The following is a 15,961-nucleotide window of genomic DNA, read 5'->3' on the forward strand; positions in this document are numbered from 1 at the left end:
AACTATAATTTGTTTGTTGTTTTATGTCCGAGTCAACATTGTTTTTACTCATTGTGACGTCAACAGTTTTATAATCTAGGCCTATGTGTAACCTCAGCAGTGACATTCTTTATCGTGCCAACGCCTACCATGACACAGGAACTTCGTTTTTAAGGTCATCCGAAAGATCCGTGCAGTGATTTCTAATGATGGGGGTGAAGGAATAACGCATTGTCACAATGACTGTCTTCCTCTTTAAATAAAAATAAAAATATCAGCAGTATTTGTCTATTTCTTTTCAATCTAATTTCTTAGCTGAGTTGTTCAGTAGGTAAATGTGTTAACTCCTGATCTGTAGATGGTGGGTCCGAGTTTAGCTGGGGTCTTAATTCTTCTTGATAAAATGGAAAAGTGTCGACTGCTCATCTATAGATGACGGGTTTGAGTCTAGCAGGGGTTTGAGGTTTTTTTTCCAGATTACATTCTACTAAACTTATATTTTCTAACTAAATTAGGTAAATTTGAAAAATTTCATCTAAAAACATTACTATACATATTCTCCACTTTCCATCCCTATCAGATTTCTCTGGAGTGTTAATCCTCCTTAACCCTATATCAGATTTCTCTGGAGTGTTAATCCTCCCTATATCAGATTTCTCTGGAGTGTTAATCATCCTTAACCCTATATCAGATTTCTCTGGAGTGTTAATCCTCCTGGTTTGACACGGCGTAAGGATCGAGACCTTCCGTTTACGAATACTGGTCAGGGTTGTTCAGTAGTAAAGCATTCGCTTCATAGCTAGGAGGTCATAAGTTCGAGCCCCGCTCGTGCCACGTCAAATGTAAGACGTAAACATAGGTAGTGATTGCTCCTTCGCCAAACTCTCAGTATTTAGAAGTGAGAATCACGGGTCTTTCGTATATGACCTTAAAACTTGAGGTCTCGTGTCGCGGTAGGTGTTGACAGATTAAAGAACCACTGCGACGGCCCTGAGCGCTAAGCATAGGTCAAAATTTGTAGCACTTCACCAACAACTGGTGACATCTCAATATGAGTGAAAAATCTCCACGGGACGTAAAAACCAACCAACAAACCATCCCGTTTTCGAAGCTAGCGACCTAACCATGGGGCTACATTGAATATATAAATGTTGCTAGCGACCTAACCATGAGACTACATTTCATTTATAAATGTTGAAGTCTAAGAACAGAAATGCATACATAATGCTGAGGTTCTCCTAATTTTTTTTACTATATTTTATTTCATATTCATTTTGTTACAAACTATATTTATAATCTCACAGACATCAACTATCTTTATGTACAATGAATGAATTGTCTTCATTTTTCTAACCTGCACTGTACTCACTTTATGTATAACTTTTGTTTACATTTAATTTTATTCATTCTATGTAAAAAGTTAAACCTATGAACTGTATGGTTCTTGGTAATAAACAATACAATACCGCAACCGGTAGAGGAATGGAAAATCCAAAACATCTGACATAAAATAATGTAGATATCACTGGATGTCAGATATCTCACTGTGTAGCCTGGATGTCTTCTAACGTTCGTAGACACAAGGCACATGAAGTTAGATAATCGTAAATAATAATCTCCTAACTTTATACAAGATATATGTGGTTTTACCTCGATCACATTATATAGCCCTGTATTCAGTATTATTATATCTGTAATATAAAGGTATGGAATACGTATTCAAGTATTTTATTCTGATATCAAAATACTTTCAAGAATGCACTTGTTCAGAAATGTTTGATTAAAATAACAAACTATGAAGATGAATATTTGACCTGTCGACCTTTGTATCGTTGGAAATGTCAACATAAGGTTATGTTATTCTATGTGGTTGTTTTGATGTACATGAATTTCATGAGTTTTTAATACAATTTATTGTATTTGTTTCCTTTTCCTTCGTTTCCATGACATTCACTCACGTGGTTGAATTTTGCCAAACCTTAATGTAAAAATAAGTATACTTCTCACTGGCTAGAATTTCTCTTCCATCTGAATTTATTTTTATCGATATTTACTAGTCACATTTTTCCACCTGAAAAACATTGCATATATTAGGATCGAAATCCATAAAATATATATAACATATATAAAAAGGTACTGCTGTAGCTTTGATTTCTATTCTGGGAGTCATCCCCCGTATCAATGTTCGGAGAAAAAATGCTAAATTCGCTCAGTATTTTCCCACGTAATACGGGGACAGGACTAAGTCTGGGGTTGTTCGAACTCCCGTGACTGCGGAGCCGGTGGGTGCTGTGCCCCTGTGTCCACTCTACTGAAGAGGGTCTTTTCTCCTACAACTGACTGCCAATCACCAGAATTCCCGTACGTCAATCACGTTCGTCTGTCGTATGTCAGTTAATCAGGGAAACAGGACCGACTTGTCAGTAAAACTATTTGTTGTCCACACGGGCTGTATAGGTAACCTTTGATGGCCCCTTAGATCACTATAAACATCTTTTTTTTTTCTCAATGAAAATATCGGTATTTGATGTTTCTAAAGATATATGAACGTGAAACAGTTCCGTTTTGAGATCATTTTGGCATCATGCGTCCTCTGCCCTGTATTGTCTTGTGTTGGATATGGACGGCACACTTGGCAGGTAAGCACAACGGCCAATAATATAAATCTAAGTATTAGTACAAATATTCAAATACATACATCACGTAAAGGAACATTGACTGATTTGTGACATTTTAAATGTGAGTTTGAAATGAACTATTGTTAACAATGTTTTCTCTTATGCAGATTTTCTCAAAATCTATAATTTGAAGTGATGCATTTCTGTCAAAATGGTATACACTAGCAATCATTATTCTATCGAAATGCTGACAAGCAAAATGGATTATCACGATAGCGGAACATCGTTATTCATTGATATATCTTTTAACGAGTCTTAATTTCATTTTTTTCCTCAGGATCCTTTTTCATTCCAAATAAGAGGATCATCAGGACAAGAGGCAAAGAGAGTCAAAGTAGTTTCAGTGATATTCTTGGGAAAATGAACGAGCTGATGAATTTTGCGATCTCAGTTACCAAAACGTCCAGGAGACCAAAAGCAGATGTTGTTGAAAAGAAAGTGACTGGGATTGTTTGTCCATCTTACAAATGTTCGGATAAGATAGAACCCGGATGTCGGAAGTCCGTCTATTACGTGATTCAAGGACAGCGATGCATGGGCTGTGATGTAGACATTTGCAAAGTAGAGAGAAGGCGAGAAAATGCCCGGATGCCCTTCAAACGTTCAAATATCAACGAAGACGGGGCAATTGAACAAAGAATATCTGTAAACCCCTTTAATTTTGAGAATAGATGGGCTTTCAGCAGAAACGGTCGTGAACAGTTTGATCGTTCTAATTCTCTGCAGTCGGTGTTGGCGGATTCAGCTGCGGATCGGCTGCCACCCGGATCCGAGAACAGCTGGATTACCGGATCAATGTTTTAATCAAGTGGCCGAAATAATGATCATTAAAATTCCACAAACTTCTTAACAGCAGTAAAAGCCAGGGGTTGCTATTTTTATTAGGCATCAAATGCCTGTTCAATAAGACACTGAAGTTTTAACTTAGATGCATGTATCGCTTACCGTATTCTGCAAAGTCATGTCACTCGGAATAATAAAATAATGTTGTGTGCGTTATATGTACATTTATCATGATTATGTTGTCGTTTTTTATGTGAGGAGAGCAGTCTATCTGTAGACTGGCATTACTAGTTTTCTGTACTACAAAATATATAACATGCACGAAATGAACATATTTACTGAATTTGTGTATTGCACATCAGTCCGAGCAAGACCTTCTAATGACTACACCAAAAGTACTATTCTAATACTCCGCCTCTTGGACATCCTTTGGTTATTTTCACGTGTGTGGTAGAAATCTGTAGGTACTATTTTAATACTCCGCCTCTTGGACATCCTTTGCTTATTTTCACGTGTGTGGTAGAAATCTGTAGGTACTATTTTAATACTCCGCCTCTTGGACATCCTTTGCTTACTTTCACGTGTGTGGTAGAAATATGTAAGTAAATCTTAAAAAGGAAACAACAGATTCCTTCATGTCGCCAGCTAAAGTAAGTCTGACAATTCTGTATCGCGGATTAAGTGGTGTATGGTATGTAAATTGCTTCACTGAACTAAGGAGGAAATGTCGTAATTTACAGCAAAAAAATGTATTTTCTAAGGTTACAATTAAGGAGAGTGAAATTATCCTGCACCCATTGCGAAATAAAGCACATGATTTAGGAATTGACACTGGCATCCTAATTAGCTGTCTGATTCACGGTCTCTGAAAAAGACTATCGCAAAGTCAGTTGACAGTTCTCCCTTACATGCTCAAATTTGTTTTGCTATTTTACGTCCCTTCGAAAACGTGTCACTGATTTTGAAAAGTCACCACCTGTAGTGAAGTACCACGAATTTTAAACCTTTGTATGATGCGCAGGCGCGTAACATTGAGTGTTCTTTAACATGCCAACGTCTGCTGCAACACGGGGCTTCTGCTTATTACAAGGTCTCATTGGAATGGACCATGACTTTCACTTCTATATGCCGAGCGTTTGGCGAAGAAGCTTTACATCTTAGGTTTGACGCGGCGAAACTACGAGCTGGGTTCGAACCGTCGACTTCCCGGCCATGAAATTAACGGTCTAACCACTGTTCCAGCGCGGTTGATGTATTCAAATCAAGATAGGAGTATAGTGGTAGGACATATGGAATATTTTAAAATAGAAAAGGCATTTACATACCTGTCAATGTTCTAGCATTTCGCAGGAAGTGTCAAATTGAAAACTTTATGTGATCGGTACAGTATGATTAACGATTAATTAATCAATTATATCGATGATAACGTGCTTAATAATGTTGCCCTGTCATTAGATGCTACATGTTGTGTATTGTTTGTTGAGTTAAAATACATGGAATATAGAAAAATCATTCTGAGACCAAACGTTTGGAAATCATAAATTCAATAATAGAAAATATACAATAAAATATAGCTGTATTTGGAAAAAATGGAGCGAAAGAAAGAAAACAATCAACCTTTTGGAGCATCGGAGTCCCTATTCACAGATAATCTGGAGACTGAATATAGAATTCGCCATTACTGCAAGGGAAAAACACATATGCTGTAATTACAGAAAACACCACTTATAATGTTAAGATGCCCTTAACGACATCGGAAATATTAAATGTGTTATTGGTGGTTAACATGAAGTAATATCGGTATTTGAATTAGATTGTCGTGGTTCATGTTTCCGTCATATGGTTGAACGAATTTATGGCATATAGTCCATCAAATTTGGATTTGATCGACACAGAAAAACGTGTTGCTCTTCGACTAATTGAAATCCACACCATTTCTAAATCTTGAAAATATCCGTGGATTGCTTCTATCCATCCATTAGATGGTCAAGAATTAGATGATTAAACCGTAATAGTGTAGTGTACCGATTTGAATTTTTGACATCTTAAAGTTTTCTCATGATCAGGTTTAAAATACGAAACATTGTTAAAAAAAACAAAGAAAAAAACCCCTCAACTATCACTTCATAAAACAATTAAATGGGAATAATTCATCGTCATACTGATTGACATCCTTTCCAAACACAAACGGAAAAACAAATATCAGCAATATATTCTGTGACCTTTTACATTTTATTACCAAGATTGATAGCTTAGTGGTATAGCGCGTGATATTGCCTACTTGGAGAACGTGGGGTCGAGTCTAGCGGAATTTTTTTCCCTTAAGGTTACTTACCATTAAAACTGCATTTTAATAAGATAAGTGCTAAATCTGTCAATTTCAAACAGTATAGTATATATCTTCCATCGGTTTTCATTTTTGTGTCATTCCTTCTGGATTAGGATCAACGTCTGCATGTTAACGTTTTACAATTAAACCCTTGACCATTTCATATGTGAATATATCAATATGATTTTTCTATAAATAACAAAACAGAGTAAATTTCGTTTCAAAATGCTAGTGGTCCAAATTAGGCCAAATCTGTATATAGCTCTCCTTGGTATGTTTGGATGCCTGTCTCTGCTGACACGAGTGTTTTTCCTTCACATCTTTCGATGACGGAGGCGGACAAACACTGACCGCTCATATCATGACAAAAAAGACTGTCATATTGTGTTAGGTTTCAACATCAAACGGCGCCTGGTGAAAATAAAAACGTTACTGCATAACGTCACCGTAAAGATACCAACATTTCCGACATTTACAAGACCGTAAACATCTTCATTGTTGTGAGGGCGGAGAGAAATCTTCTAAATGGAACCTTTCTGTTTTGATGGGTAATACAATGTGTTTCCTTGTACAACATAGTGTTCAGAAGTCGAAATATAATATTTTTTCTTGTTTTACATTGATCATAAGTATGAGTCTACACAAGAACTCTATATACATGTATCATGCAGTTTAGCACCGACTCTTGCTTCCTCAAGACATATTACATATTGCATTAGGAACAATGCACATGTTTACATATCAACCGAGTACTGATGTATACATTATAAGGATTATCTCCCTCGTGCATAGCTCTATCCTTGGACGAATTTGGCTCCAGTTTTTGGCACTCTAGTTTTCCTTTTAGCTCTTACAAGTTGCTTGTTATTTCGAATTTCCAAAATTTCGGCTTGAGCATCACTGATGAGATATTATTTGTCGAAATGCGCATCTGGTGCATCAAAATTGGTACCGTATAAGTTCTACATACATATGAAACTTGAAATACCACCAATGACAGTGTATTAACTTGAATAATTACTCTTTACTGTGTATTGTCTTCACTTGTATCAATAATTATATATGTTACATGTTTATGCCCATTTGGGCCGATTTGGTAATAAATACTATTCTATTCTATTCTGAATCAATTTGACGAACAAAATGATTTCATGATGAAAGATTTATGAGAAATTAAATAGTTTGGTTGAAGATAGAATAATCTTCATAAAGTTTTTAAAACCATCGTTAAATGCATCTTCACAGTAAGGACTACATGTACACGCAGTCCTGATCGGATAAATACGAACTAAATTGCTGGTCAATCAACACGACTAAACTGGTGGTCAACCGACACGACTAAACTGGTGGTCAACCGACACGACTAAACTGCTAGTAGATCGACACGATTAAATTGCTGGTCAATCAACACGACTAAATTGCTGGTCAATCAACACGACTAAACTGGTGGTAAACCGACACGACTAAACTGCTAGTCAACCGACACGACTAAATTGCTGATCAATCGACACGACTAAACTGCTAGTCAATCGACACGACTAAACTGCTAGTCAATCGACACGACTAAACTGGTGGTCAATCGACACGACTAAATTGCTGATCAATCGACACGACTAAACTGCTAGTCAATCGACACGACTAAACTGGTGGTAAACTGACACGACTAAACTGCTAGTCAACCGACACGACTAAACTGCTAGTCAACCGACACGACTAAATTGCTGATCAATCGACACGACTAAACTGCTAGTCAATCAACACGACTAAATTGCTGGTCAATCAACACGACTAAACTGGTGGTAAACCGACACGACTAAACTGCTAGTCAACCGACACGACTAAACTGCTAGTCAACCGACACGACTAAATTGCTGATCAATCGACACGACTAAACTGCTAGTCAATCGACACGACTAAATTGCTGATCAATCGATACGACTAAACGGCTAGTCAATCGACACGACTAAACTGCTAGTCAATCGACACGACTAAACTGGTGGTCAATCGACACGACTAAATTGCTGATCAATCGACACGACTAAACTGCTAGTCAATCGACACGACTAAACTGCTAGTCAATCGACACGACTAAACTGCTAGTCAATCGACACGACTAAACTGCTAGTCAATCGACACGACTAAACTGCTAGTCAATCGACACGACTAAATTGCTGATCAATCGACACGACTAAACTGCTAGTCAATCGACACGACTAAACTGCTAGTCAATCGACACGACTAAACTGGTGGTCAATCGACACGACTAAACTGGTGGTCAATCGACACGACTAAATTGCTGATCAATCGACATGACTAAACTGCTAGTCAATCGACACGACTAAACTGCTCTAAACTGCTAGTCAATCAACACGACTAAACTGGTAGTCAATCGACACGACTAAACTGCTAGTCAATCGACACTACCAAACTGGTGGTCAATCGACACGACCAAACTGGTGGTCAATCGACACGACTAAACTGGTGGTCAATCGACACGACTAAACTGGTGGTCAATCGACACGACTAAACTGCTAGTCAATCGACACGACTAAACTGCTAGTCAATCGACACGACTAAACTGCTAGTCAATCGACACGACTAAACTGGTGGTCAATCGACACGACTAAACTGCTAGTCAATCGACACGACTAAACTGCTAGTCAATCGACACGACTAAACTGCTAGTCAATCGACACGGTGGAAGTGAGTGGACATGCCAGTGTTTATTATTATGTAAATGAAACACGAACTCTACGTTTTTGATGCTATAGGATTAAACATTCTTTTTGAACAATTTATCGATGTGTAAACTCTGGACATTTTACTCACAAACTGAATAAAAGTGCGCGTATGTATACATAGCGTTTTTGTATTTATTGATGTGCAAATTATCGTTTAGCTTTAATTTTGTCCAATCAAAACAATTGTAATGAATAACATTGGAATTATTACATTTTAACTTTTGAATACGGATGCATGAGAATATAAATGAATTTTTATTATCTAAGGATTACAGAATCAAGTGATCAACGCCATTAAATGTCACCCTCCATGACTTAAGACTGAATGTAGTAGTGATGTATTTGTTGTAAATGTTTGTATTATTATTTACGAAGTGTTAGTTCAATGGTAGTTTACTAAGAAGGGAGAGATAAATGAAAAATGAAGATAACAAACATTGATCAATCTCATAAATCCCATAAAGAATACAAAAATATAATTCCTTATTTGATTTGCCAACAATGGAAAAACCCCAGTTACGTTCTGCTTACAAATGTTTATGTATAGACGAACACTAGAATTTCAGCCGTTCTCATTTTCATAACTGATTGAACTTGCAGAAGATTATTGGAGAGGGTGAGATGATGTAAATTTCTGTCATTCGGCATAGGTAAAAAAAAAAATTGTCAACTGCACATTTACACATACTACATATTTATAAGTGTGAATTGCGTTATGATGCAGCATTTTAGTGCGACAATACTGAGATTCATCCGGAAGAAGACCGTTAAATATGGAAGAACTTGAATACCAGCATTTAAGTAAAAACCTGACATTTCTGTGAGGGGAAACCCCATGGACACTCTAGATAAAGTTCATCTTCTATTTATATCAGTCAGCATTATGTATGTCAAGCATGACACTGTTTTCTTTTTATATTTACTTCAGAATTGTTTTACAAATAAGTAATTAAGGTTTGACCTTCATAATAAGTTTAACCCTTTGCGGAAATAGTTTTTGTGAAGCTTTCAAATGATCTCATCAAGGTAAATCAACGTCGCTCAGGCGAGGATTGTTAAATAATTACAAATTAAAGTCCAAGATCAAAGTGTTCTTGTCTAAATTTATACTATTTTTGACTTAATTCAAGGTAGTGGAATTTCAACAAAAAAGAAAAAGTGGGTGGGGTTTAGGTTAAAATTATATATTCTGAACATAACTTAACATTCGCGCCAGGTTAACATTATTTTCATACATTTGAGCAATATCGGTTATTTTGATGTTCTGCAAAATGTACGATTGTATGTTACTTCCGCTGGAGACTATCAACGTTTAAATAAGAAGATAGACCTTCACTATATAGTCTATTTTAATGTATTTTGAATGTATGTGCTTCTTTGCATGCATCACTGAACCATTGTGCAGATTGAGACGATTTTGTTCTATGATTGATTGATTGTATCTTGCTTAACGTCTCTCTCGAGAATTTTTTACTCATATGGAGACGTCACCAATGCCGGTGAAGGGCTTCAAATTCAGGCAAATGCTCGGCGCTTACGGTCATTGAGCAGTGAGGCTTCTTTAGCGTGCCACACCTCCTGTGATACGGGACATCTGTTTTTAAGGTCATCTTTGAGGACCCGTGACATTCACACCTGATGCCGAAAGTTTGGCGATGAAACTGTCACCACCTGTTTTAAAGACTCACAATTTTCTTTTCCAACGTTTATGTATTTTATATCTTTACAAATTGCAATGTTAAATTCGGCATTTCCTCAGGAACGAGTTGTAGTCAAACTACTGGGTGCCATACGTCTATTCTAACGGGAATTTCCAACAGAAACGAATTTCATTTTTAACAAGATGTGTTTGTGAAACACAAATGCCCCCGATAATGGCCAATTCCGAAGATGGCCAAGGTCACAAGGGCAAATATCTTGGTACCAGTAGAAAGATCTTGTCAAAAGAAATGATCATGTACAATATGAAAGCTCTAATATTTACCATTTAGAAGTTATGACCAATGTAAAAAAAATAAAATAAAAGTAGGTCAAATGTTAAGGTCAAAAGGTTCCATACCCACGGAAAGGTCTTGTCACAAGGAATACTCATGTGAAATATCAAAGCTATATCACTTATTGTTTAAAACTTATTAGCAAGGTTAAAGTTTTCAAAAAGTAGGTCAAACTCCAAGGTCACGGGGTCAAAAACGTTGGTACCCACGGAAAGGTCTTGTCACAAGGAATACTCATGTGAAATATCAAAGCTCTATCACTTATTGTTCAAAAGTTATTAGCAAGGTTAAAGTTTTCAAAAAGTAGGTCAAACTCCAATGTCAAGGTCACGGGGTCAAAAATGTTGGTACCCACGGAAAGGTATTGCCACAGGGAACACGCATGTGAAATAGCAAAGCTCTATCACTTACTGTTCAAAAGTTATTAGCAAGGTTAAAGTTTTCAAAAAGTAGGTCAAACTCCAAGGTCACGGGGTCAAAAATGTTGGTACCCACGGAAAGGTCTTGTCACAAGGAATAATCATGTGAAATATCAAAGCTCTGTAATGTGTAGGTCTTTGTGTTGATAAAGTTAGCGCTATAAATCTACGATGTTGTATAATACGGGATTATCGAAGAGTGTGCAGTCATCGATATATACGTAAAATACATAAAGCTATAAACGCTTGTGTATTTCCAATCGGAGTCTGGATAATAACCCATGATTGGTGACATGTTGTGTACTGCATCGGTGCACGTGTTGGCGACTTTGGTGCAGAGAAATACATCGAAATATAGCGCTTAACTCACTTTTATTGACAAAAGATACCTGCGATCAACCATTAATGTTTCCTTACCTTGTTTGTATCAATTATAGTCACTGGCACTCAACGCTTTTACGTATTTTTGCTGTATTTATAACTTATACAGCCTACCGAATCGACATTGGTAACTTCATACTTCCGGTTGTTAAATTTGGCACGATCCCCAAAGAACGTGACGTCATGTGTGCAGTACGTCACTGTGTACATTGGTAACGTTGGGTATCCGGTGAAAAAAGGTATATATACCGGCGCCAGACGACACTCGGGGCAATTGCGTTGGGGCATTGCGTTACGTTGAGTTGAACGGCAGAGCAAGTTAGCAGAGATAATTCAACATGTAAGTTGGGCAACAGTTATTAGACACCAATATTTCTTAAATCCTGAAATGGAAATTATTACCAAATTACTGTCCAGATGCAGATGCTACTTCGTTGGGTGCCAGTCGACCTTTTAACACCCCCCCCCCCTTTTCCGTCCTTTAAAAGGCTTTTATATAACGCAACATGAATATTGCTCACCAACTGAGACCAATACATATTTTTATTGTTAACCTGTAATTGTGTTTTTAACCTGAGTACTGTAATAAATGCAGTAAAATTTCGGGTCTATATTTTTATTTCCTCATGAGAGAGATAGACCTCGGGCACGTTACAGCTCTATCACTTACTGTTCAAAAGTTATTAGCAAGGTTAAAGTTTTCAATAAGTAGGTCAAACTCCAAGGTCAAGGTCACGGGGTCAAAAATGTTGGTACCCATTGAAAGGTCTTGTCACAAGGAATAATCATGTGAAATATCAAAGCTCTATCACTTACTGTTCAGAAGTTATTAGCAAGGTTAAAGTTTCAGACAGAATTACAGAATGACAGACAGGACAAAAAACAATATGCCCTCCGATCTTCGATCTCGGGGGCATAAAAATCCATGAGGGTATGAACTGCAACGCTACATGTCGGCATAATTTTCAAAAAGTGCTAACGAACTTCATGTAAAGTTTGCCGGCGTGAAACGTCACACGTCATAACCCCATGTATTTTCAGAATTTTGATAAGCCTCGCTTTGAGATAAAAAAAGAAAAAAAAAGAAAGAAAGAAGATACAGTATAATCTGTCTAAACCGACTATGTGTGGTTCCAAAGAAATTGGCCGGTTTACACAGAGTCCGGAGTGCAGAATGTTGACAAGAGTGAGAGTTGCTTCCCTTGTATTCACTATCTATGCATACGTGTGTAATGATTGCTAACGTTTTATTATATCACAAAAGAATTCAAAATGTAAAAATATAAAAATGTCAGTGTTTTATTGTCGTGCTCATTTGAATAAAAAAAATCAATTTTTATTAAACAGTTTAAAATCTGGGAATTATTCGCGCACTTTTCTGTTGGTAAATTGTCGATTTCGTCTACATCATCGCCGTCATCAAGTGCTACATTCTGTACGTTTGTCAAGTTTGTGTTGTGTTCGTCTAAAATTGGTCTTTCCCAGCTTTCGTTGTAAATGTATCGCTTTCAACTGTCTCAATTTGTGAAACGGAAACTGATGTAATGCCGAGTGATCAACCGGACATGGCGAGTTGTGTTTACTAACTGCATATCATCACTGTCTGACTCGCCGGAGAGCTCCGAGAAGTCTACGAGGGGAACCCTGCTTTTGGAAAACATAACGGGATTGTTGCCGATTTTGTTTCATTCCAAGAATGTATCAATTCATCGATTAATTGAACTTTGTCTTTTAATGTCAGTTCTTGTCTCTGTCGTTAAGGGGAGGGCGCCATTACCTCGTGCGTGGTGCTGTCATAATTGAAAAGTGTACCCCCCAAAAATCGGGTTTTATTTTAAACTGATCGCGACTCATCGCCAGTTGCACTCTTTTACTTACCTGAGGCTCTACTTGAGACACCCTTTGTGTACACCGCGTGTGATCGACCGAATACCGGCAGGTTGGTCATCATGGGGTGGCTGGTTTAAATGCGATAATTAGAGCTAATTACGAGCAGTTGGGACCTCGTGTACACCGAATACAATTGACTGTACCAATTAGGGTGGCGTATCATCGAGGGGCCGGTTTACACAGGTTAATTGAAGTTAATTAATAGCAGTTGGGACTGTGGAAGTCGGCCGATATACAGAATACGCAGTATTCGGAGTACAGGGAATTATTAGTAAAGGATTTGTTAAAGAAATGTTAGGGACTATATTTTGTGGCCGGAATTGACAGCACCGGAGTACTCAGAGGCCGGTTTGGACAAATTATACTGTACTGATCAGTCTAGATGTTTGTGGGGAACATGCATAAACGTCGACTAATATAGCAATATCATTCTCTACCCAGAGTTCCGTAACGCGCCCTCTGGTGAGAGAATGATAGCAATATATGGCAGATAAAGTATGAGAAACAATTAGTGTCGTTGTATCTTGTTTAACGTCTCTCTCTCTCTCTCTCTCTCTCTCTCTCTCTCTCTCTCTCTCTCTCTCTCTCTCAGAATTTGGACTGTTAATGTAATGATATTCCATTATCATCTGCTGGTGTTTATATATCTCAACTGATTCAATATAGCTTGTTCTGCGTATAGTCAGTTTTTAGAAATCGAGGCAGGTTACTTGACAAAGAAGTTGGTGTTACAGGAGTTCGACAGTCTCGTTTAAAGTCAGCATTTCACAAAATTTATGGTCGTTATAACGATCTAATAATTTACCAATACAACCAGTCATTGCATAAAATGTTGTCTGATATACAGTGTCATCCCCTATGGCTTTCCATAGTATCAACAAATTTAAGCTGTTTACACTCTGATTTTGATTACGGATTACTTCGTTTACCTGATCAAAGATATAGGACTCACGGCGGGTATGACCGGTTGACGGGATGCTTACTCTTCCTAGGATCTGATTCCACTTCTGGTATATCCGGGGTCCGTGTTTGCCTTTCTCTTAATTTCGTTTTCTTTATAAGAGTTATGAAATTGACCTTCACTTTTTCAATACAGTGGGACACAGAGCAATCCTCCCGGTTTGAGGTATCAGTCGATTAAAACCTTCATATTCTATGGCCTGATTATATCAGGGATCCGAAAAGCTGACTATATGGCCTGATTATATCAGATATCCTAAACGCTGACTGTAAGACAGGATTATATCAGGGATCTTAAAAGCAGCTGACTGTAAGACAGGATTATATCAGGGATCTTAAAAGCAACTGACTGTAAGACAGGATTATATAAGGGATCCTAAAAGCAGCTGACTGTATGACAGGATTATATCATAGATCCTAAAACCTGACTCTACGGCAGGATTATATCATAGATCCTAAAACCTGACTCTATGACAGGATTACATCATATATCCTAAAACCTGACTCTATGACAGGATTACATCATATATCCTAAAACCTGACTGTATGGCAGGATTATATCTTATATTTCAATAGAAAGCCAAGGCTGGAAAATGATCGAAACAGGTTTTTTCTTCGTTAAAGCATACCGTGGTTTCACAAGTATCAAATGATATTGTAAAAATAACGGTTACTACCAGACTTTTAGAATTACGTGTATTAATAGGGGTTACACTGCTTCTCGATATCAGTTAGGTTTCCCTCAGTCGCAGTAAAACGATTGTTTTATGATGAAAGAAGAATATTCATGAATAACATCTGTTCATTTCAAATTGTATTTCAGCTGTTGGTGTTGAATTCTTTACAAAATTGTAGATCTACAGATAAGAATCCATTCTACTCATCCATTATTAAGATTTTATCCATCGGGTTAATTTTGTGATTTAGTTCTAAAGAAATTATAAGTTTTTTGCATTAATTTTGCCTGGTTTTCTTTTTAAGGATCGTTTCATTGACTCTTATTTATTCACTAAAAAAATGACATTTCAATTCCTGTAATGGGCGTTAAGACACACGAGGAGAATATTTCATTTATTAAAGGACGGCATCGGTTCTATCATCGTCGGTTACCCTCGGGTGCTTCTTGTCGATTTTCTCCATCAATATTGAGGGAGCGTGTGTGGACTCAAAACCGTGGTTTGCGACGTTGCGGTTCTATTGGAAGTGTCACAACTTATGCATGTGCGTGGTGCTCAGCGCCGTAGCAGTGAGGGTTCTTGAGGCGAACAACTTCTAATGCCGGGCGCGTTGCGAAGGAACAGTCACTAATATGTTAAATGTCAATGCTTTGACGCTTCGACGGAAGAGATTCGAACCTGGTCCTCCTGTTTGCGAAGCGATTGACCTATTATGCTACCGCGACCGGCAGGTATTATATTTATACTAAATGTCAAAAACCGTAATGCTGTGTATCCTGATCATATTTCTTGTACGGGAAATACCACGCGCATACTTGTTTTAAAACATCTATGTATCTCTAGTAACATTTATACGCGTCAGACATGACCGCATCCCGTTAGGACATGTCCTCAAGGATTTCATCTGTTAAAGTTCATTATTATAATTATGTTTTGAACACTCACGCGTTAAGTTTGACTTTTTGTGGAAAATGTTTTGCAGGAAGCTCGTAAATCATTCGATGCAGGTAATGTTGCGTTGTTCTCATGAATAGTCTTAATATCAGAGGGAAAACACAACGACACCGAAGTATTCTGATGTTGTTTGGAACTCTGTCCCCCCCCCCCCCTTCATTTTTTAAGATTTACTT

The 15,961-nt window shown here is 37.5% G+C and overlaps 1 protein-coding gene across 1 annotated transcript; it reads left to right on the forward strand.

Annotated features, from left to right (window-relative positions):
* Window positions 1-2,445: 2,445 nt before the first annotated feature.
* On the forward strand, window positions 2,446-3,659 carry LOC125646517 (uncharacterized). Its single transcript, XM_048872850.2, has 2 exons — window positions 2,446-2,618; window positions 2,935-3,659. Exons 1-2 carry the CDS (start codon window positions 2,564-2,566, stop codon window positions 3,459-3,461), a joined length of 582 nt encoding a protein of 193 aa, XP_048728807.2. The 5' UTR covers window positions 2,446-2,563; the 3' UTR covers window positions 3,462-3,659.
* The last annotated feature ends 12,302 nt before the right edge of the window (window positions 3,660-15,961 follow it).

This window comes from Ostrea edulis, chromosome 6 (genome assembly GCF_947568905.1).
Source record: "Ostrea edulis chromosome 6, xbOstEdul1.1, whole genome shotgun sequence".
Taxonomy (NCBI): domain Eukaryota; kingdom Metazoa; phylum Mollusca; class Bivalvia; order Ostreida; family Ostreidae; genus Ostrea; species Ostrea edulis.

Excerpts from the sequence above, each read along its gene's own strand:
- LOC125646517 (XM_048872850.2), top strand. The coding sequence starts at position 2,564 with ATGCGTCCTCTGCCCTGTATTGTCTTGTGTTGGATATGGACGGCACAC. Across the intron at positions 2,619-2,934 it reads ATGGACGGCACACTTGGCAG|GATCCTTTTTCATTCCAAAT; the intron begins GTAAGCACAACG and ends TTTTTTCCTCAG.